At 40.3% G+C, this 23,382-nt stretch overlaps 1 protein-coding gene across 1 annotated transcript; it reads left to right on the top strand.

The window, feature by feature from the left end:
* Positions 1–202: 202 nt before the first annotated feature.
* RUVBL1 (RuvB like AAA ATPase 1) lies at positions 203–22,991 on the top strand. The gene is made up of 11 exons (XM_081184268.1): positions 203–502; positions 2,163–2,249; positions 3,766–3,898; positions 5,961–6,112; positions 7,440–7,529; positions 8,450–8,599; positions 11,234–11,297; positions 12,503–12,701; positions 15,765–15,867; positions 21,417–21,508; positions 22,496–22,991. Exons 1-11 carry the CDS (start codon positions 362–364, stop codon positions 22,653–22,655), a joined length of 1,371 nt encoding a protein of 456 aa, XP_081040394.1. The 5' UTR covers positions 203–361; the 3' UTR covers positions 22,656–22,991.
* Positions 22,992–23,382: the final 391 nt, after the last annotated feature.

Raw genomic sequence — 23,382 nt, 5'->3', positions numbered from 1 at the left:
GAAAATAACAACGAGCCATACAAAAATTCCGGGGGCTCTTTCCCAGCTGCCGGTACTCTATTTCTACAACTGCCGGGTGAAACCGGAGCGTCTTCGAAGGTGCACTAAACTGAATTGCCAGGGGGGGAGAAAACTACGACCTCTGATTGACAGCAGATTTGCCCAATGGCAAGCGAGAGTTCGCTCCCGTTATCCAGTTATTTGAACGGGGGCAAGGACAAGGCGGCAGAGCGCCGGGAACCTTGGTAACGCGCGGGTGCCGCATGTTAACTGCGTGTGCGGCCGGTAAGAAGAAGGAGGAGGAGAAGGCGGCGGGCTGAGTTTCCCGGGGCCTCCTTTGCTTCTGGTCGCCAGCGGCGGGATGAAGATCGAGGAAGTGAAGAGCACGTCGAAGACGCAGCGCATCGCCGCCCACAGCCATGTCAAGGGCCTGGGGCTGGACGACAGCGGCGCAGCCAAGCCGGCGGCGGCCGGGCTGGTCGGGCAGGAGAACGCGCGGGAGGTGAGGGCGGCGCTGGCGGGGCTCCGGGCTCCATGACCCCGTCCGGCCGCGTCACGGCCTGTCCTATCCTCGGGCTCGGAGGCGACGGGCAGGAGCCCCCTGGGCCCGTCGTCTCCCTAAGGAGGCGCTGGTGCAGCTGTGGAACCTCTGAGGGGGGAAGACGGCAGCCGAAAGAGAGCCATAAGGAGTGGGGATGCACCTTCGCTTCTTGTTCCGTTTCAAGCCATGAAATAAGTTGTGGTTTGAGACGAGCGTGGTCAAGCAGATTGAAAGTTAGGAGTGGCCCCCACCCCCCAAAAAATCGCTTTAGGAGAGTTCATCTAAGCCACGGAGAGACCCCTGAATGTTCATGGGCTACTGCGCACATCATGCTGTGGCTGGTGCTGATAATGATAATAATAATAATTATTTATACCCTGCGCATTTGGCTGGGTTTCCCCAGCCACTCTGGGCGGCTTCCAACAGAACACCAAAATACAATAACCTATTAAACATTAAAAGCTTCCCCAAACAGTGCTGCCTTCAGATGTCTTCTAAAAGTTTGGTAGTTGTTTTTCTCTTTGACATCTGGTGGGAGGGCGTTCCACAGGGTGGGTGCCACTACCGAGAAGGCCCTCTGCCTGATCTGAATTGGAGGCCAACAACATATGCAGGGTCACAAGCTTCACCCTCCCCCTCCACCCCGCAAAAAATCAGATTAGGTTCAACCAAATGCTAGGCATCCTATATCCCTGCCTTGTGTAGCTTTTTCATAAACTATGAAGTAAGTGGCTAGTCTAGGAAGGGGATTTTCATACAGAGCTTGGAAGCTCTGCTGTATGCTTAACCTAAATCTGCTTCAGTTCAAGGATATTACTTTTGGGTCTTAAGTGAGATCAAACTGAGCAGTTGCTTGTCAGATGGACATAGCATCAGAAGTTCGTGGTGTATCATTGGAGATGTAGCTTATTTGTGTTTGTTTATTCTTATACTTCTATTCCACCCCTCAAGGAACTCGAGGTGGTGTACATGCTTCTCCATGTTGTCATTATTAGGGGCAAATCTGACTGACTGGGCTTTATGGAGCATCAAAGTCATAGCTGCATCTGCAGACTTTCTGCACACCTTTCATCAGCTTCCTAAAATTTGGTGCTTAGCTTAGAACTGTATTAAAGACAAGGCCTTTTCAGAGTTCATTTTTCTTTGGTTTGTATTGAATTCAGAGACATATATATAAAGATATAATCTGAAACAGTGAACCCCACTGAATGCAGTGGCCCTTCTGAGTGGACATGCCTACATTTTAAAATTAGTGTTAGTTCATTGAACGTTCCACTAGTCTGCAAACTAGCCATTTCAACATCAGGTGAGCTGTTAATAAGAAACTTTCTAAAAAGAAGAGCACTCGGAAGCTCTCATTTTTCTTGTGCCAATACAAGCTTGGTGGGAGATCTTGGCCAAATCCCTCACTTTCATCATTTTAAACTGGTGATTGTGCAATATATTTAGATTTACTCAGACAAGCCAGAAGATTACATATAGCTTGTATTTGTGAAATGATAGATGTCCTATGCTATTGCAAATGCCTTCTATTCCTAATCTCAACAAGGACTTTAAAAGCAAAAGACAAACAAACCCCAAACCCTCCAGTATCTATAACACTAGTATTTTAATGTTTTAGGCTTGTGGTGTTATTGTAGAATTGATCAGAAGCAAGAAGATGGCTGGCAGAGCTGTGCTATTGGCAGGACCTCCTGGAACTGGAAAGGTATGTCTTATGTCAAATGCTTTTGTCAAACGCTGGCTCCCTTGACCTGAAGCAAGATGAGCGCCGCACCCCATAGTTGCCTTTGACTAGACTTAACCATCCAGGGGTCCTTTCCCTTACCTTTTACTTCCCAGTAGCTTGTACATTTGTGCTTATGCATACTTCATTTTACAGAATTTATGTGCTGATTGTTTGTAAAAAAATAAATAAATATTCAATTGGTTTACAGAAATACAATAATAAACAATATTATTTATCATATTTATTAATAATAAATAATAAAATATTAACAACATCACAAAAGTTAAGATATTCAAAAGATCATTAAAATAAACAGCAGCTAAAAAGAAATAAAGCACATGTAACTTTTATGCTTGCCTAACAAATGTTTTCAGCAGTTGTCAACAAGAGTACAGCAAAGAGTACAGTACACACATCATGCATGAGACCACCTAAACTCATTTGGTCAGTGGAATGGGAGGAGAACTGGACTACTGCAGAACATTTGGTCCTTGTATTATAGGAGTATTATTGTTATTAAATTTGTATGTCGCCCTTCAACCGAAGAACACAGGGCAGTTCATACCATAAAAATGAAAACACAGAATACATTAAAAAACAAAAGCAAAACAAACCGATAAACCCTCCCCTCCCCACATTTAAAAGGCCATAGAATGTTAATCCGCCAAATGCCTGGTTCAAGAGAAACATTTTTCCTGGTGTCTAAAGATGGCACCTAATGGAGATATTTAAATAAACTAGTATGCTTGTCCTAGGTGAAAGATTATGTGAATATGCAACCTTTTAACAGTAGTTAGAGGGTCACAAACTTATTTGATACTTACTGCTACTTATTTAGGCAGCAATTCTGTACACATTTCTAAGAAGCCTTTAGGAGCCATGCTAGAACTAACAAATTACTAAAAAGCTTTAAACCAGTAGTTCTTAAACTTGTTCCAACGCCATGGAACATTTGAAAATTGCTGCAGATCTCAGCAGATTAATCCCCCCCCTTTCCATCATCACTAAAACCAGCACCATATTATAGAAATCTAGCCCCAGACTAGAGAAGGATTTGCTTAACTGGTAAATCTCTCTGGAAAAAATAGTAAACTGTTCTAGCACTATATTGTGAAAATCATGATCTTGTAGGCAAGAGCCTCCTTAGCCTATTTTGATAAATATGGTCCTGTTAAAATGGCCTCCCTGCATCCTTCAATACTCCACTATTCTGGAACATTCCCTCAACCCCCCTGGAGTTGCTTTACACGGGGCAGAAAATGAGGAAATGTCTAAAATGGTCTCCCCTCTGCCTCCTCCAGTAGGAAGATCCTTTAAGCCACATTCCACTTACAAGAACATTAGGTTGTATCCAAAGTTGATCCTACTCAGTGTAGGCCTACTGAAATTTAAGTTTAAAACCTGATAGGCTTTCTAATTTCTTTAAATTCTCTGAAAATTTGAGATTTCTGTATAATATATAATTGCTCAGTCATTTGACTTTTTTTTTTCATAGACTGCTTTGGCTTTGGCTATTGCTCAGGAGTTGGGTAGTAAGGTTCCCTTTTGCCCTATGGTTGGAAGTGAAGTGTACTCTACTGAAATAAAGAAGACAGAGGTCTTGATGGAAAATTTCAGAAGAGCAATTGGTACGTACCTTGAAACAAGAAAATAAGTTATCAGTTCAAGGTTATATATTTTTTTTCAGTTGAATGTATAACATATGTTATCATTTGTTTTGATTAATAAATCATATCTTGCTCCAGTTTTTAATACTATGGCAGACTTACTGAATCTCTTGCTAGCATATTTGCATAAGCTCTATAAATCCTTTCATCATTATGGCTTTTTAGTTGACTCTTGCTTCAGTCACAAACAGTGCAAGAGTGATACTCTGCCTTTCTGCATTCTCATTGCATAATGCTGGACAAAATAGAAGAAGGTATTTGTAGCTAACAAGATGAGTAGCTTTTCAATTAGGTTAATTTTCTCTTTAGTACTTGTGGATTTATCAATTGAATTGTTTCAGTTTGTCAAGAGGAAGAGTTGGATTTGCAAGCAAAACATTAAACATCTAAAATCTTCTTATTTTACTTACTGTTGACAGCTGATAGAACTATCCCTTTACAGACCTTTGGATTGCTTAAAGATACCCTAATTGTTTTTATTACTGCGTCCAACATCCATTAATTCCCCGGGGCTCTGTATCATGATTTACCACAGACTTCATCTTAGTATTGAATGGCATTAAGGTGAAGAAACATTTCCATCAGTTCTTGCAACTGAAAAAAGTGGCCCATTGATTTCTGTAAGAAAGAGACTCTCAATCATCTGTGCTCTTTAAGTTACTGTTAAATTGGCAGGGTCGAGGGGGAGAGAGCCGAGAGATGGAGAGAGCGCAGTCTGCAATATTTCCTTGATGTGATGAAGTTCCCTGTCAGATTTGGAAACTTGAACCAGCAGTTGAAACCTGTGTCATCCATGTTGTCATTCTTAGAGATAGCAATAATTTAACAGCCAGCCACATTGTTGGTGCTCCACATTCCCTGGATGTCAGCATGAAGATGCTTCTAAATAAGTATTTGGTGTTAGTGAAAGATAGAAATTCTTCTCCCATCTGTTGAATTTTATCTAACCCAAGTTATTAAAACATTCCTCTGAGAAATGGTTTTTTCTCCATTAATACCTATAACAATCCAGACATATTTCAGAACTGGTTACTGCCTACTCTGCTTAATGGAAATATGTTCTAATTCTTGTCCAGTCATCCAGATTTTCTTTCTCAAATTAAGAATTCTCAAAAGGATATTTCTAGGGTTGCAATAGCAGAGATTTGTGTTAATTTGACATTCCAGTAGACTCTGAAATGAGTGCCAAGGGGTTATGAGTATAGCCTTATTTGGTCATTCGTTACTCCTCTGTTGAGCAACACCAAGGCAAGTGAGTGGGGTTGTGACAAATAGCCCAGTCCTCAAAGCTGTGCACTCCTCCACCAACATCCATGCATATAGAATGAACGTCTGGAGGGGGTCTTGACAGTTGTAGATGGGGAAAGCTTCCCCAGAATCTGAAAGCCTGAGGGAAGTCTTCACATGTGCAACATAGTCATGTGAGTTTACAGAAAATGTTGCTATATGAATTTGGGTAATTTGCAAAATTTTATTTGCATCAGAAAATTTATTCTCTGTAGATTGATCTAATTTAGCAAGCTTATCCTATGTATTTTAGTAAACAAAGCTAAGGACTTTGAAACTACAAACTTGCTTAATTTTATTTGCAGTTGGCATTCATTCATTGTTACTAGTGAGCTTACAAAACAGACAATTTTCCACTAGTAAATAATAATGTTTAATGTTTACGCCTTTTCAGAGTCAGATTCTAGGTGGCAATTATAAGAACTACTTAGCAGTTCTTTTCAACCAAACTGTCAGTCTTTTTAATGTCCTATTTGATAAATATGTATTACTGGTTATAACTCTAGAATCTGTAATGGGTTTTTTCTCTTTCATGACATAGTTTTCGTTTAAGTGGTAGAGTAACAAATGGCCCTTCTTCATCTTTTGTTTCAGTGCTACTAAATTTATTGGGTTTTACATAAATATTTCCTGATGGTATTGGAGATGGCAAAGATGACTTCAGGTGGCAAATATCAAGAGCAGTCCATTATAAATGGCAATTATTTTTATAGCTTATATAATCAATATTTTACAGGCTTGAGGATTAAAGAAACGAAGGAAGTTTATGAAGGTGAAGTCACAGAATTAACTCCATGTGAGACTGAGAACCCCATGGGAGGATATGGCAAAACCATTAGTCATGTGATTATCGGACTCAAAACTGCAAAAGGAACTAAACAGCTCAAGGTAGGTGGGGTCTTATCTCTCACCCATTTCTCAGCATCTTAGCACTACCTCACGTCAGTAAAAGGGGCAGGAGAACAGTTGACTAAAGGTACTTTTTAAGCAATAGAATTTATTTATTTTGCTATTTCTGTTTCACCACATGATCTGATAGGTCCTCTAGGTCATTTGCCACTTGACCACATAAATTGATAGATATTGTCCACTCCTACTTCCAAGAATGATTTGGAGATAGGTGATGCAGTTCTGCTGAAGCTAAGCGTTATTTGCCTTGTAAGCTGTCTGGGTCCAGAACCATTTGTAAAGCACTTAGGGTGCAATACTATACACCAGGAGTGACAAGCCTGTGGCCCTCCAGAAGTTGTTGAACTACAACTCCTGTCTTTCCTAATCACTGGCCAGACTGACTGGGGCTGTTGAGAGTTTGGAATCTAGTAACATCTGGCAGAATGCAGGATCCTCAACACTGCTGTGCACACTTCCCTGGAAGTAAGTCCTACAAAGTTCAATGGGTCTTACTTCTGAATAGGATTGCACTGTTAGAACTAATTCAGTTGATTGATATGTTACCAGTACAGATAGGAATTTATGCTGAGTTTCAGTGAAACTGGAATTACTGTAAAACGTAACTATTTTAATAAATGTAAAGGTAAAGGGACCCCTGACCATTAGGTCCAGTCGTGACCGACTCTGGGGTTGCGGCGCTCATCTCGCTTTATTGGCCGAGGGAGCCGGCATACAGCTTCCGTGTCATGTGGCCAGCATGACTAAGCCGCTTCTGGCGAACCAGAGCAGCGCACGGAAACGCCGTTTACCTTCCCGCCGGAGCAGTACCTATTTATCTACTTGCACTTTGACGTGCTTTCAAACTGCTAGGTTGGCAGGAGCTGGGACTGAGCAACGGGAGCTCACCCCGTCGCGGGGATTCGAACCGCCGACCTTCTGATCAGCAAGTCCTAGGCTCTGTGGTTTAACCCACAGCGCCACCTGCGTCCCTAATGCGACAGTACCAAATTGCAAATTGTTATCATTGAAAAGCAATAACTGGAAGTCTGTCATTGTGTTGAGTCCAGAATTAAGTATGTTTACTAGGGCTGGTTCAAGCTGGCTTTCATACCTGTCCTCCTCACAGCAGCCCCCTGTACTGTCAGGAACTCTGCTGAATGGGGTGGGCTGCAGACTAAGACAAGTTCTGCTAGCCGGAACTCTGCTCATGAAAGCTGCTCAGAAAAATAAATATGAAGAAATAAAAGCTAACACACTTCTACTGGAACCTCTTTCTTTGTAACTGCATCTTAATATAGTTGGCCTCTATTTATTGTCTCTGTAGTTGGACCCCAGCATCTTTGAAAGTCTGCAGAAGGAAAGAGTAGAAGCTGGTGATGTGATTTACATTGAAGCAAACAGTGGAGCTGTCAAGGTAAAGCAAAGACAACCGTTGAACCTCTGACATAGTACTGGTTCAGGATTTTCCAACTTTTTTTCAAAAGACTGTGTCCCAAAAACCTTATCAATCCCTTCTAGGATAGCTGTGGTTTTCCTCAGGAAAGGAGAGAGGTGTTTTTTGTTTTGAAGGGGATCATTGATGAAATAAATGCCATCTCTAAAGGGGAATCATTTGATTCACAAGTAAGGTCATCTGGTTTGCGAGCTCTGGTTACAGTTGCCCAGAGTGGCTGGCACAACCCAGTCAGATGGGTGGGGTATAAATAATAAATTATTACTATGATTATGAGTATTGAATGTTTTGTCATTCATTTTAATATTTAACTTCATGCTTGTATGTGTTCGTGTTCATATATGATATATAAGTGAAGAGAAAAGACCTGAAATTACTAGTCGTACTAAAAAGAAATGTATAGAGCCTTTAATCTTTTATCTTCCTGGTGTTCTTGCCATAAGATATATGCATCTAGAAGGGAATACTGCATTCGTTAGCATGTTCTTCGTATCTGATTTAAAATGTAGTTTAGGGAGATACTCGGTGTTTAATGGATGAGCATAATATTTTGTATCATACAATAAATCATCTATGTCCCAAGAAGTCTAGGACAGTTTTCTCCAATCTCCAGCTAATCTGCTGGATTTGTCCTTTAGCAAGAGTTTCGCTCTTTCAGAAGAATGGAGAAAATACCAGGTGCTTTCAGTACGATTTCATAGGTTGATCAGTCGTTCCTTTTCCAAGGACAAGCATGGCATTTTCAAAACTGTCAAACGAAGCCTGTTGGGGTTGTCACTGTAAAACAAGACCTTTGTTTATCAGCTGTATGTCATTTTCAATATTGGCAATAACATTAATTATAAATATAGTGTATGTGATTTCTAAATTCCTCTTCGCAGAGGCAAGGCAGGTGTGACACCTATGCAACAGAGTTTGACCTTGAGGCTGAAGAGTATGTTCCTTTGCCGAAAGGTGATGTGCACAAGAAGAAAGAGATTATCCAGGATGTAACTCTTCATGACTTGGATGTGGCCAATGCTAGACCTCAGGTATTCAACTATACTGACAGAAGCATTCAGATTTTCAGATTTGTGAAGAAAAGGAAGTCTTGCTTTTGCAGGATAGGCAGCAGTCCTGCAAAGGCTCCCACTAAGGAAAGAAGGGAAGAGACAGTGGATTCCGCTCTGCAACCCTCTGTACCACCCCCCACGCTGTTACAGAGGCTCTCCCACAATCCTCCGGAGCAGATTTTCAGGGGGCATATGGGATTGCAGGGGAAAGGAATTCTATCAGCAAGAATTGAGTGGAATTTTCCTTGGAAGAAATCTGCACCAATCCACTAAAAATCTAACAATAGGTATCTGCCTCCCTTTTAAGTGTGCCAGCACCTGGGGTCAAGGAGTACTGTCACAGTTCTATCCATTATTTTTCCTTGTTGCTGCAGTATGGAGTAAGCCAGGCTTTCCTGAAACACACAAACTCATTTAAAACAGGGATCAGGATCTAGCAGTAGAACTGTGGATGATTTGCAGCCGTCTCCAAGAGTTTTTGACTACCAATATTTGCAAGTTTTAAAAGCCACCAACCTTGTTTTGGGGGAATTAGTGAGGGTGGTTATTGCATGTAGGTCAATGAAGAAAATGGAAAACATTTTTGGTGCTAATAATATTCACTGCCTTTTACCAGTAATTTCTACTGCATCCTAAATTGTATACATATTTTAGTACAGTGAGGCTTTTTGAACCTACAGGTAAATATATGATAGTTTAACTAAAATGTAAACATATTCCATGAGATAGAGGGTCAATGACAGGTCTAGATTTTTCTGTTCTTTTACTGGTTCTAATAACAAGAAGCCAGAAAACTTTTTTGTCATCTTTTAAACTCAAATTACATGGTTTTGAAAAGTGAATACTTGAAATGTCATTAGCAGGAAAGTCAATATTGCAACTCTGCCAGGGATCAATGACTCAAGCTGATACCTGTCATGCAGAGACGTGGAATATAGAGAACTCCTAAAACCTTTGGCAAAAGCATTTTCTGTGTGTGGTATTTGACACATTGTTAAAACTAATCTGCTTTACACTCAGGGTGTCTAGATACATTTTGGAAATATCTAATGGATCTATCCAGTTTTTGTTAAATGCCCATGGACAGATTAAGTTGCTTTTGTGAGAATATGTACTGTCAGCTCCCCTCAGTATACAGTGGTGCCTTGGGTTAAGAACTTAATTTGTTCTGGAGGTCCGTTCTTAACCTGAGGTACCACTTTAGCTAATGGGGCCTCCTGTCGCCGCACGATTTCTGTTCTCATCCTGAAGCAAAGTTCTTAATATGAGGTACTATTTCTGGGTTAGCGGTTAGCTGTAACCTGAAGCGTCTGTAACCCGTGGTACCACTGTATGGCCCTTTCAATTTGTCTCTTAGCTTAGAGAAGTTCTGTATGAATGCTCCAGTATGTTAGGTAAGTTCTTAAAGTCCCCACTGTGTTACAGTGAAGGCTTTTTGTGTTTGCAGCTGCAAACAGATTAATATCTCTCTCCAATTGCAGCGAGTCAGTTCTGAGGGTTAAACAAGGCTATGTTGATGCAAGCTTGATTATTGCAGTCTTCAGTTGGATAATGTCATCTATGCTCACAATAACATATTGTCAGCATATCTATACAAACATATTCATCTTTATTTTAAAATAAGTGCCCTCATCAAAATAGAATGAGGCTCCTGGGTGTTGTGGAGAAATGCCAATTGTATGAACTGATATCTCCACATTGAGTATATAATATATACATGGTCCTGAGGAAGGGCTGCTATGCTAGCCAAATAATGGTGACTACATGCTGTAGTGTTAATTCATATACCTGGTACATAGCATGAAATTAATCCAAAGGATTTGTTTTCCCGGGTGTGATTATTTCTGGCTGGCTGAAATACCTCCTAATTCTTAATGTTAACAATACTTATTTCTAAGACTTTTAAAAACATTTAAAAAATAATTTTAAAGACCATCAACTTCCCAAGCTGAAATATTACAGAATATACTGTATAAAACTAAAACAAGCATTTTCTTGTTTAACAATGCATGTAATTTTTTTTAAAATTATATAGCGAAGGAAAACAAAATTCCAAGTTCTCAACTAGCAAAGGATTATAAAAACATGTTTGCAACTGATATAATTTCCATACATGCATTTTCCTTGAGTGATTTTATTGTTCTGAAACATTGCAGAATTTACTGAGACCTGAATAAAATGGCATCATCATGTTCCAAAGTGCACATAAAGAATGAAGCTTAACAGATATATATATATATATATACTAATGTACTATGCTTAGAATACAAAAGTGGTGAATTTATAAAGTACTTGTCTGATATTAGAAACTTCAATGTTGTTTTAAAAAAACTGAAATAAGAGTTATGGGCCATATTCAACTTAATAGTGCAAAATTAGCACTAGAGCAACAGGATTTGCTGCTCCATCCCTACATAGGTGCCCTGTGCCATCTGCAGATCTGCCCATAACAGATTTAGGGGGCACACAGGTTATGTCGGGGGAGGAGATCTGCTTAATGCTACCTTGAATTCAACCCTTTATTTTTAGTTTGACCAAATTAAATTTTCATAGCTTTTTCTGTACAGTAACAAAAAAAGATAGAACCTTAATTTTCAAATTTGTTTTCTCTAGGGTGGGCAGGATATCCTCTCCATGATGGGACAGTTGATGAAGCCTAAGAAAACTGAAATCACAGGTACAATAGTTGTCTCACTTTCAGCCTGACCCCTATGCTTATATGGAAGTAAGTCCCACTGAACATGGTGAGACTTGGGTGTATAGTATTGCATCTTTAAGCTTTCAACAAGGCAGAAGGAAGGATAGTCGGAATGTACAGGAAGCGCAATGTGCATTACACAGTGCTGCTAAAGTTGAATGGGTTTTGGAATATTGTGTTCCAGCAGTTCAGTGACTACTCATGTGTAACACTTGAGAAGTGCTACATAGGTTGGTACTTGTGAGCATTGATCAGAATCTGTGGTGTTGCTTCCTTTCCTCAAATGGGGCACCAGCAGAACAGGCATCAGTGCATCAGCTGTTACTCCACTCTTACACTCTTTAAACAAGCTTTATTTATAGTATGTTTTACATTTATTGACCTACAATTTTGTATACATAGTTGAGCAGTATAGCATGTGCTCTACATTCAGCATCCAGCATTTTGAAAATATTATCAAATCCTGAAAATATCAGTCATTAGTCATTTACTCATAAGTTATGCAGCCTTACTTGAAGTTTTCCACAAACTCCAAGGATGAGAATTCACCTTACTGAATGTGAATAGTATGCATGGATGGATAGCACAAAAAAGTAGAATCCCGGAGCTTTGGCAGATAACAAATAATGGGCGTGCAAAAGATCTGAGATTGAATCCCCAGCATCTCCAGCGGGGACTGGAAAGACCCCTATCTGAAGCCATGGAGAGTCATTGCAAGACAGTGTATTGTTTACATTGTAGACTGAGCTAGATGAACAAAGTTGTCTGACTCGCTAAATTTAGAATAAGGGCTTGTACTGTATTTACCAATTTTTATTTATTTGTGGGGTTTTTTAAAAAAAAAACAAACCTGGTGCAATCTTGGGACAAAACAGCAATATTTACAAATATTGAATGTAAAAACGCCATTAGTCAAAAAGCCATTTTGGTTTCCATCCAAAAATAAGCAGTTGAGTAATGATTGACTTGAATCCATAATTATGCAAAACCATTGTCTCAGCCTCATCCATTTTAAAGGAGTTTAATTTAATTTAAATTTCCTTATGCATAAGATTTTTGTGTGTGCATCAGTTCAGAAAAGGATACTAATAAGTTGGTGCAAAAGGGGCCGCTCTTTTATTGTGAGTTGCCTTGGAGCTTTCATTATAAATAAATCAGGTTGTTAACCTTTATCTTTCCCTTAGACAAGCTTCGAGGAGAGATCAACAAGGTGGTGAATAAATACATTGATCAAGGCATTGCTGAGTTAGTCCCCGGAGTTCTCTTTGTGGACGAGGTTCACATGCTGGATATTGAGTGCTTCACATATTTGCACCGAGCGCTGGAATCTTCTATTGCTCCGATTGTCATCTTTGCTTCCAACCGGGGGAACTGTGTAATCAGGTACAGTGCTTAAAGCTTAGTCCTGCATGGTTCTCGTCTTCCCATAAGCCTCAGTGTTAGCTGCTTCAGCACAAAGAGCTATGATCTTTGGGAGCTTTTTATCCGTGGTGCTGATACACCTGTGATAATCATCTTGATGGGTCACAACCATATCTGTTGCTGCAGGGCTGCTTAAGGGCTTCACTGTGGGAAAAACCTTCACACTGCGATGACCAAGAATTAGTAAGTTTCTTTAGAGTCAGGTTTTTCAGGATCTTAATTTTTTTTTCTCCCCCTGTGCGCATCCCTAGATCTGTTCCTTTACTGTTGCTTTGCTTGTCTTCCCCATAATGTTTGAAATGCCGCTTGTTCATATCTTTTTTTTCCCTTAGCACTGTAGCTATCCGCCTGTACTGCTTCATCTGTTGGCAGTCTTTGCACATGCTCATCTTTCATCCCATGCAGTCAGGTTTCTTTTTATAATGGCACCATCACCCTCAGAGGTGACCTGTCTTCTTCTAATAATTTGGACTAGGTTTTGTATCTCCAAACAGCTTTGAGCTGCACTGCTTTGCTGTGAAGAAGTTTACATACTGCACTTGGATAAAAAGAATTATGCAACGTCATTTCCTTAATAAAAAGAAATAAATGTCTTGTTTAAATATTCCTTTTCTTTTTCTTTTTGTAACATGTTCATTAGATTTCGGGTGGGCAATGGCTTTTGTTTATTGATTTTTGCTCCAGCACTTAAAAAAGCATTTGGTGCTTTAGAAATAATAATAGCAACGCCACTACCTGCTTTCCCTTTTTATAGTTTAGCTGGATCCCATCTTGTATACTGTTAACAGCTAAATGCTAGACTGGTGGCTTTCAGGTATTACTGCTATTTCTGCCTTTACTTAAATAGACTACTTGTACTCATCAAAGATTCATCCCTATTCATTACTGTTGTCTACTTCTTGTGTCACTTCTTAGTCTGCCTACAGCATTTTTTTCTGAAACTTGGTTTATTTCACTTATTAAATACATATCTCACCATTTCTTAGGCAGCTAACAAAATCCACATTGTGTAAAACAGTGACAATGGAATAAATTGTGCTTGTCTTGATATAAATTGAAAAAATAATTAAAATGATGATTTCTCAGGCATTGAGGGTTCCTACCTTCTCTTTCCTCTATTGCTAGCAATTTGCCACAGAAAACATGTCAAATGGTGGGACTTGCCCCTTCTGGCACTCGATTGGGATGGGAAATGCATCTCTCACACTTGCATATACATATAGGACAGAAAATACCTCTGAGAGACCAATGTTTAGAAAAGCTATTTCAAAGCAGCATTAGTCCACGTGTCTGTAAAGCCTTCCACTATTGCATGATTCACACACACCTATATTTGCTGAAGAGGGAGGGCCCTGCCAGTGTATAAGGGACTTCTAAGAATTAAGTACGGTTTTTTTCTTGAATGTCCACATTCTTTGCTGCCCACCAACATTTTATACAAGCTTGGGCACCTGCTCTGCAACCTGTGTGCAGAAGACATTGGCTTAGATCCAAAAGTGTCTTGTGCAAGTGGAAAGATTCTTCCACAAGGCAAATTCTACCAATTTTCTTGTCCCACTGTAATGTGCCCCCCCCCCCAGTTTCCCATCCCATTCCCTTAATTGAGCAATTATTGGGGGCGAGGGGAGGGTGCAGGAAAGCAAGTGAATTTATGGATATGTACTGTTTATTTTCTGTTTTAAACCACTTAGCCAACCACTTTTAAGACGCTTGGGGAAGGGATTTAATATCTACAAATCAGAATATTAGGCAGTACATTTGGACAAAAGGGTTGAGGATGGTATAGAAAAGAACATGCCCAGATCCATTCTCTTATCTTAGTGGAGAAGAGACCCAGTCCACTTTTTTTTCTCTTGCCTTACTTGCACTTTATACTCTGCATGCTATAGATTTTTAATAAACTTAAATTACAGTGAAGTAGTGTTGTCTCCAGATACTTGGAATTAAGGCCTACCACACCATAAACACCTCCAGTCATCTTGTCAATATGTTTCTCCTTAGGCCAGGTAACAGTAGAAGAGTTTTTAAAAGTGAACCTCTCAAAGTTAAAGAACAGTCTGCTTCTAGTAATTGTTGGGTGATTTCTCCTCATCAGCTCACAGTGTTATCGGTAGACTCTTAGCCTGTCTTCCTCCTTACAATTTATATCACACCCAATCGTTCCTCGGCTTTTGCAAAAGATATTTTGGCCCCGTGCAGTGAAAGCACCTTCTTGTAGACAGAAGTTTCCTATGAACCAGGGCTAAAATTGTATCAGTGGTCTTTCATGTCGTGTTGAAAGAATTTTGAGTTCATGATTCTATTATTAGAAATAGAAGCCACTATTATTGGGGGGGGGGGATAGATTAACATTCTACTCATATGCTCTGCTCCTCCCTCCCCTCTGCTCCTCATATACCACAACTGAGTAGGATCATGATTTTCTAGTAATCGCCTGAATAAGAAATATTTTTAGATGAAACTGGAGTGCCCTCTAATGGAGAACAGAAGATATTATTATTATTTGTTATTTATTGAATTTATATACCGCCCTATACCTGGAGGTCTCAGGGCGGTTCACAGAACAAAATCAAAATATAAAACCACAAAATATATAATCAAAATAAAAACAACAACCCCCCCCCCAAAAAAAAACACATTTTAAAAGGGCAAAGTCATTTTCTTGTTTTACATAGATACAATATATTGGTGGGAGTGGAAGGCAGGAGTGTTCATCAGTCAAATACTTCACAGTATTTGCACTAAGATTGCAAATTAAGGTACCTTATGATGACAAAGAGTTTCACCAACCTTATTCTTGAATCCAGATTTTCTGTTGCCTAGCTCATTTACGTAGAATATAAGCTACTCTTCAGGAGAGGTATGTCAAAGTCTGCCTCTTAGGACAGTGCAATGTAAGCCATCACCAACCAATATAATTTCTTAGTGTGTTGCTTTTGAATGTTAGAAGAAAAGCTTCCCACCAGCAACCCTATTAAGGTGATAAATAACTATAAACCTGAACTTTTCTTTATATCCTTGCAGAGGTACAGAAGATATAATCTCTCCTCATGGGATACCTCTGGATCTTCTGGATAGGGTGATGATAATTAGAACCATGTTATACACGCCGCAAGAAATGAAGCAGGTAACTCTCTTTCCTATGTAATATCTTGGGGGGCAGGCAGCAGAGGTCCCTCTCTAGAACCTCAGCCAGTGGTGCGGGGTGTGAAACTGTACTGGCTTCTTACCTATAATATGACTGGTTTGCAGGATTTGTTTTTTAGAAAGTTTTTGGGTCCTATATTTTTTTTTAAAAACAATATTTATATGCTGGCTGATAACAAAGTTCTCTGAGTGGCTTACAATAATGTGAAAAATATTTAATACCGTAATATACGTGGCCCTTTCCAGAAGGAAAGTTTCATCCAAGTAGGAAGTCATCCTGCAAGTTTCTTGCTTTGAAACTATGAAGGCTATGGTTTCCTCTTTAAGATGTTTATTATTATTTTTATTATTATTTAATTTTATTTTTAAATGTCTGCTGCGTTCTTTGCTATTCGGACATCACCAGAAATGGTTCGCAACAAAAGTAAAAACCTGCAACTTCTGATAAAATCAGAACAGCTCTCCAATAATGGGTAAATAAACAGCCCACAAAAGGATCTGTTTAAAAACAACCCATAAGTAAGAAGACTGTTCCACTCTCCATATTTATCTCCATGTGAACTGATTTTTTTAATTCATCATAATAGAAATGTGATGGGAACAGATCTTCATTACACTTCGCTTGAAAGGGCGGTCCCGCTTACATTTTTTGTGTTTCTTAATTCCAGATTTTAATTTTTTTCAATATTTGCTCAGTTTGAAATGAAACCACTCCAGTTAGAATTTGAAGTATGTGCATTTGTAAACTCCTGAGGTTTGTATTCTGTCAGTGATTTGCTTACTGTATTCTTGGATCCATTTTATAGTTGATCTAGACGAGATTTTTTCAATGATTGGCTAGAGCAACAGTCCAGTAAGCAGCAGGACTCATCTTGGTGCAAGGAGCATTGATTATAATCCTTGGGTGCCATTATGAGGCATCTTGTCAAAGATCCCCCCTCATTAGTGTCTCAGTGCTGTGGGCTGACACCATACAGGAGCCATTACGGTTTATCATGTCAATTCTTTGTATTATTTAGGAGATAGTGTCAATGGCGGAAAGCATTGTCACCAGATAATAGTCTCTGCTGCTGGATAAGTGCCAAGGTGAAGCAGAGGCATTTATTGAATATAAACGTACCAGCAAAGGCTCATTTCCTTTGGCATGAGGAAGCTTTTGTGTGGTGCCTTCTTTCAAAATATGCCGTGGTATTGATACTTGGGATGTTTTTGTGTACCTGACAGGATAGCTGTAGCACCTTGATATAGATTACAGCAAAGGTGGCTAGAGGATACAGCTGTACAATGAGGTTTTCATTTCAATATTAGCATAATACTATGTATTATAATATTAACGTTGGACAAAGTAATTGAGAGTGGCCAACTGCAGCTGTGCCTGGGTGAAAGGGATTATCTAGACCAATTTCTGCCTGGCTTCAGACCTGGGTATGGCACTGAAACAGCCTTGGTCCATCCTAGTTATTGACCTTTATCATAGAGCGCTACTCTGTTGATTCTGCTCAATCAACCCCTTGGTAGTGTTTGATACTGAACATTAGGAATAACTTTCTGAAAGTAAGAGCTGTTCAACAGTGGAACAGACTCCCACAAGAGATGGTGGACTCTCCTTCGTTGGAGGTTTTTAAGCAGAGGTTGGATGGCTGTCTTTCGGGGTTTCTTTAGTTGTGATTCCTGTATTGCAGGGGGTTGGACTAGATGACCCTTGGTTCCTTATCCGCTTTTAATTAATTATATGCTGCAGTTTGCCCCTCTTTTGCATCTTATTTGGACAGGGTTTAGATTTGCTTAGTGATGTGTTTTGACAGATGAGTTAAACATTTCCCTTCTGCAATTGTGTAAAGATTTCTGGGCCCAATTCAAAGTGCTGGTTTTGACCTATAATGCCTTAAATGGCTCAGGACTGCAATACCTCAAGCACTGCCTCTTTCCATATGAACCATCCTGGACCCAGAGATCATCTTCTGAGGCCCTTCTTCATGTGCCTCCTCCTTGAGAGGTCTGGAGGATGGCAACATGAGAAAGGGCCTTCTCTGCAGTGGCTTCTTGTCTGTGGAATGCTCTCCCCAGGGAAGTTCACCTGGCACTTTCTTTATACACCTTTAGGCACAAGGCAAAAACTGTTCCTTTTTAACCAGGCATTTGGTTGATTTGATTGACATCCTATGACCTTCTAAAATGTGGGTTTTATTGGGGGGGTTATTGGGTTGTTGTTTTTATTTTGATTATCTATTTTCTGTTTTTTTATATTTTGATTTTATTCTATGAACCACCCTGAGACCTCTGGGTATAGGGCGGTATATAAATTCAATAAATAAAATAAAATAAACATTGTCCGCAGCGGATGAGGAAAGGCAGGGCACAGAATAGGATTCTTTCTTTCTCCCTTGAGCTTCCCCTCTTCCTCAGGTGCTTCCTCACCTGACCCTGCTAAAGAGTTCTGTTCCCCCACAGTTTTAAATGACCCTATGGAGATGGGGAAATGGGGCTTGGGGTTTTCCAAGAGCAGTTATACCCCTTCTCCCTGCACACAGCCTGCAAGTGGGGCTTTCCACCCTTATAGTTCACAGCAGCAGTGGGTAACCTGTGTGCCTTCAGATGTTATTATACTCTCAACTCCCATCAGCCCTGACCTTTGGCTGGAGTCCCACCTCGTTTGGAGAACCAAAGGTTGCCCTCCCCTGGTTTCAAGGATCCTTTGGCATGCCTCTCTGTGACCAGCTCTTTGCAGCTGAGATGGGGAATGACCAGATCCAAGTACCATTTATATGCATTCCTCTAAGTGCTTACCAGTTGAAAAATGCCTCCTTGTCCCTGTCTCCACCAAAGTAAGATTTGCATGCATACCACCAGAAGACTGTGTGCATAGTGTAGGGACCACCTGCATTCCAGACCTTTCTCCTATTTTGACATAGATGTACCTGCACAAAGAACTCTACAGTGGTGCCTCGCAAGACGAAATTAATTCGTTCCGCAAGTCTCTTCATCTTGCGGGTTTTTCGTCTTGCGATGCACGGTTTCCCATAGGAATGCATTGAAAATCAATTAATGCGTTCCTAGGGAAACCGCCTTCAGACCAGGTCCGGGGACAGTCTGTCCCTGGACCTCTTCTGAAGGCTGGGAGGGGGACAAGGGCTTTTCTTCCCACCCCCAGCATTTTAAAAAAACCCGGGACAGCGGAGGACTTCTCCGCTGTCCGGGCGATCTTAAAATGCTGGCGGGCGGCATTTTAAAATCGCCCCGGGACAGCGGAGGACTTCTCCGCTGTCCGGGGCGATGTAAAAGCCCCTGGGAAGGCAGGCAGGGGGGACAAAGACTTTCGCCCCCCGCCCGCCTTCAGAAGGTGTTCCCGCCCCCCGCCCCGCTTCGGAGCAGCGTTCCGAAGCGGGGCGGCGGGGGCAGGTGTTCCCGCCCCCCCGCCCCGCTTCGGAGCAGAGTTCCGAAGCGGGGCGGCGGGGGCAGGTGTTCCCGCCCCACCGCCCGGCTTCGGAGGAGGTCCGAGGACAGTGGGGAAGACGCGCTGCGCTTCCCCGCTGTCCCGGATATTTCCCTATGGGCTGTCGTCTTGCAAAGCAAGCCCATAGGGAAATTCGTCTTGCGAAGCGCCTCCAAAACGGAAAACCCTTTCGTCTAGCGGGTTTTCCGTCTTGCGAGGCGTTCGTCTTGCGAGGTACCACTGTACTTTGCAAGTAGGGAATGTGATATGGTGTGACTCAATAATCCAAATAGGTATTTGATTCTTGCATGTAGCCTTAGAGTGCTTTACATATTCTGGGTTGACTATGGCACCCCATAAACTGGCTACAGAGATGATTTACTGGATTGTGTATTCTTTATCTGTTTTTCCAAAGAAGAAAGTATTACACAGGCCTTTAAAAATTATATTCAGTCTTAGTCTGTCTCAGTTGCAGTGGTTTAAGGGTTGGGAGCCAAAGAGAGATTTTAGTTCAGGTTCATTCAAGAGCCTGTGCACATTCAGAGGACTTCTGATTTATCCTGACCCAGTACCTAATCATCAGCCATTTTTACGACTTGACATGATATATTGTGGGTTGCTGATCAAGGAACACAACTCCAAAGCCAACTTGGGCACACAGTTCTTCGGATCACAGCCAAGTTGAATATCAGCTAGAAACTCCATGTTGGTGGGGGGATTTGTCTGATGTACTTATATTCAAATTTGATGACTGAGACCATTTATAGGAGCACTGTTTTTCTTTTTTTTTCTTTATTGATTTATTTATATCTCAATACATATACAAAATGTTTACATAATATTACATATGCATTATACTTGTAAATTCACATTTTTCTGTAGGAGCGCTGTTAATCGTCTCCTTGTGTTTCAGAAGCCTGACTAGCTTCAGCTGGAAGTCAGGCATTTAGTGTTGCCAGTCCCCTGCTGTGGAATACATTTCTAGCAGGTGGAAGACTTTTATTTATGTCACTGTTCAGTATGATTTAAAGTATTTAAGATTAACGAGTCATTTTATGATTATTCCGTATTGTTTTTATGGGTGGTTTTTTTTTCTTTTGTAAATTTTGTTGAACACCATCTGGAAGTTTTGTATGAGGTGCAGTCTAAATATTTTAATAAACCAAATAAAGTATTAGCCTTAATATTTTGGTCAAATTTGAACACTCCCAAGAGCAACTTCAAATTCTAATGTTCCTTAAACTAGCTGCCTGGTACGTGAAGCCCCAGTTCTGTGCTCATCCCCCTTCCCCCTCTTCCGCACTCTTGATTCCCTTGGTGCATTTTTATGGCTTTAATTTAAACGAGTGCTTCTTGATATCTTGTTTACAAAGCTGCCAAAGTGAAAAATACCTGTATTATATGAGACTCGCAGTTCCAGAGTTATCTCAACACTACAACACAACATCATTATCCAGTCTGCCCCTTATCACTCAGCTGGTAATACGGACTGCAGGGAGCCGGGTGCCACTTTTGTTACAGCTCTATGTGCTCAGGCTTATTGGTGATATCTTCTTCTTCAACTTTACAAAGATCTTCCAACTGGTACAAGCTGGAGACTGTTCTTGATAGATTAGATTTATCTGAGAGGTTTTGTGGGAGTAGGTGAACCTTGCAGAGAAACTTACTTATTTATTTATTTTACCATCTTATTTGTCAAGGGGCTAAAATGTCTGGCATGCATTTGAGCAACTAAAGGGCAGTTGAGACTTTCCAAGCAAATTGTTCTGAAGATTTATTCCAGGTGGGGTACTGATGATCTGTGATTCTATAGGTCACTATATGTATATTCCATATCATTCTCATAGTTTAGGAGTTACAAAGGTTCTTGAGGAATGCCCCAAAATATTATTCCATTTGCAACCCGAAAGGATCCCTGACTGTGTCGCAGTTCTAAATTGGATGTAGTGAAAGCAGATGTTAAAATAAACCAGCCTGTGTTTAAACTATGTTTTAATACTGTATATGGTTTGCATGTGATGCTAAGGTGTGTACACAGTTTTAAGAAATGCATTTTTTAAAGTCCAAACTGTGTTATATATATTTTTCTGCTTTAGATCATAAAGCTTCGTGCCCAGACAGAGAGTATTAATATTAGTGAGGAGGCATTGAATCATCTTGGAGAAATAGGCACCAAAACAACATTAAGGTAAGCATGTTGACTATAAATGTCAGATAATGACTGGTTTTGGAAATGGTATGAAGATGGGCACAAACAGGTAGCTAGGGGGTAACCATCAGGCCATTGTGGATTTCTGGTGAAATACTAATTTGCTTGAATGATGAAGCTCAGAGTTCCATCAGTATTGCATAATCCACTTTTATTCATGACATTCAATTTCATTCAAAGGTGGTTCCTCTTTATTATTAACCTAAGAAATACTTGCATATACATAACTTACAGACAAGCTAAATTATAGTAGTGAAAATCCTTTGCAGAAATTAATAGTTATATGATAATGATTGGTCATTTTAATGGACTGCATATTACTATTAAACTGTTTGACTGCTCCTTGCCATTTTTGCAGGTTGATTCTACCCACTTTCAAGGCTAGTGACATTTTTGCAAGAGTTAATAAGTTCCAGACCACATGAAAATAGCCATTGCAATAGAGTTCTGTAACAATCCTAGCAGGATATATAATAGAATAGATTCATGTGCAAAGTGTGGCCGGCAGATTCTTTTTACAACTTCCTTGCAAGGCAATGAGGAGTCCTGAAAATAGATTCTAGTACTATTGCGAATGTCACTGGGGGGGGGGCAGGGTCTAAAGAACTGCATTCATTTCCATGCAACTCGAGGAATTATGAAGTTGTGTTTCTCAAACCACAGCCTCATTTCCACATCGCAAATAGCTTTTGAAATTCTTCATGTTTTTTCATCTGGTATGGGAGGTGGCATCACTGCTCAAAGTGGGAAGAGTCAAGTTGGTGGGTGTGCTTTAAGTGCCTCTTCGGCTCTTGGCTTAAATGTTTAATTTCCCCAGCTATAAGGTGCATTGGACATTTCTGGAAGCTAGGTTCATTTATTCACCCTGTGGAATATTTCTGTAAGTGTCTCTTCTGAGGAGTTTTCTCTGTTCTACTTTGTAGCTGGCATGTTAATTTGACACATGCTCTTATTATTTGGCCATAGGTATGCTGTGCAGTTACTCACCCCAGCCAATCTGCTAGCCAAGATAAATGGGAAAGACAGCATAGAAAAGGAACAAGTTGAAGAAATAAATGAACTCTTCTATGATGCCAAATCCTCGGCAAAAATACTGGCGGATCAACAGGAGAAATACATGAAGTGAAGAAGTTTGTTAGCCTTTCTAGTCCTCAGAGCCTCTTTTAACATTCTCCAGGTTTTAACTTTCACTGGAACTGAAAAGTTCTTAAATATCACAATACTGTTTTGTAGCAAGAAGAAGCATTTCCTTTGTTCTTAGTTCACCGAGAGGGAATGAAATCATCTCAATGTCTGTGGTGTCTTCTTGTTTCATATATTGAGTGCCTATATGAAATGGATGCAGGCTGGCATACCCTTATATTCCTCTTCTAGATTTGATTGCTAAGTTGCTTAGAAAAGACAATTTATTTTCATTGTTGGTTTTGTTTAAAAATAAATGTGAACTTGTTTTTAAAATGTTTTAAGTTTGACAGACTAATGGTGTTTTGGAGTGTCCCTCAAACCTTGTCAACAGAGGATGGATAACCCAATAAAAGTGATGCTGTTCTCGGGAATGAAAACTTGAAGGTGCATTCACTTGGATTCTAGGCTTTTGCTTGGTTTTGGAGAGGTGGGCCAAATTCTCCAAGTTAAATTGCTGAATAACCAAACTTGGATGTAGCACAGTTTGTTACTCTCCCAGGCGGCAAACTGTACATGTACCTGCCCGTGTAAGAGGAAATACACCTGCATGTATAGTCTTAAATATCTGTGCTGTATTAATTACAGGAATATGGCAGACGCATGGGTGACTGTTTCCAGGACAGACAGTTCAAGTACGGTAGCACCAGGGGAGAGGAAGCATGGAAGAG

Source organism: Podarcis bocagei, assembly GCF_964188305.1.
Source record: "Podarcis bocagei genome assembly, chromosome: 2".
NCBI lineage: Eukaryota > Metazoa > Chordata > Lepidosauria > Squamata > Lacertidae > Podarcis > Podarcis bocagei.
This window is presented reverse-complemented; position numbering and strand designations above follow the sequence as displayed.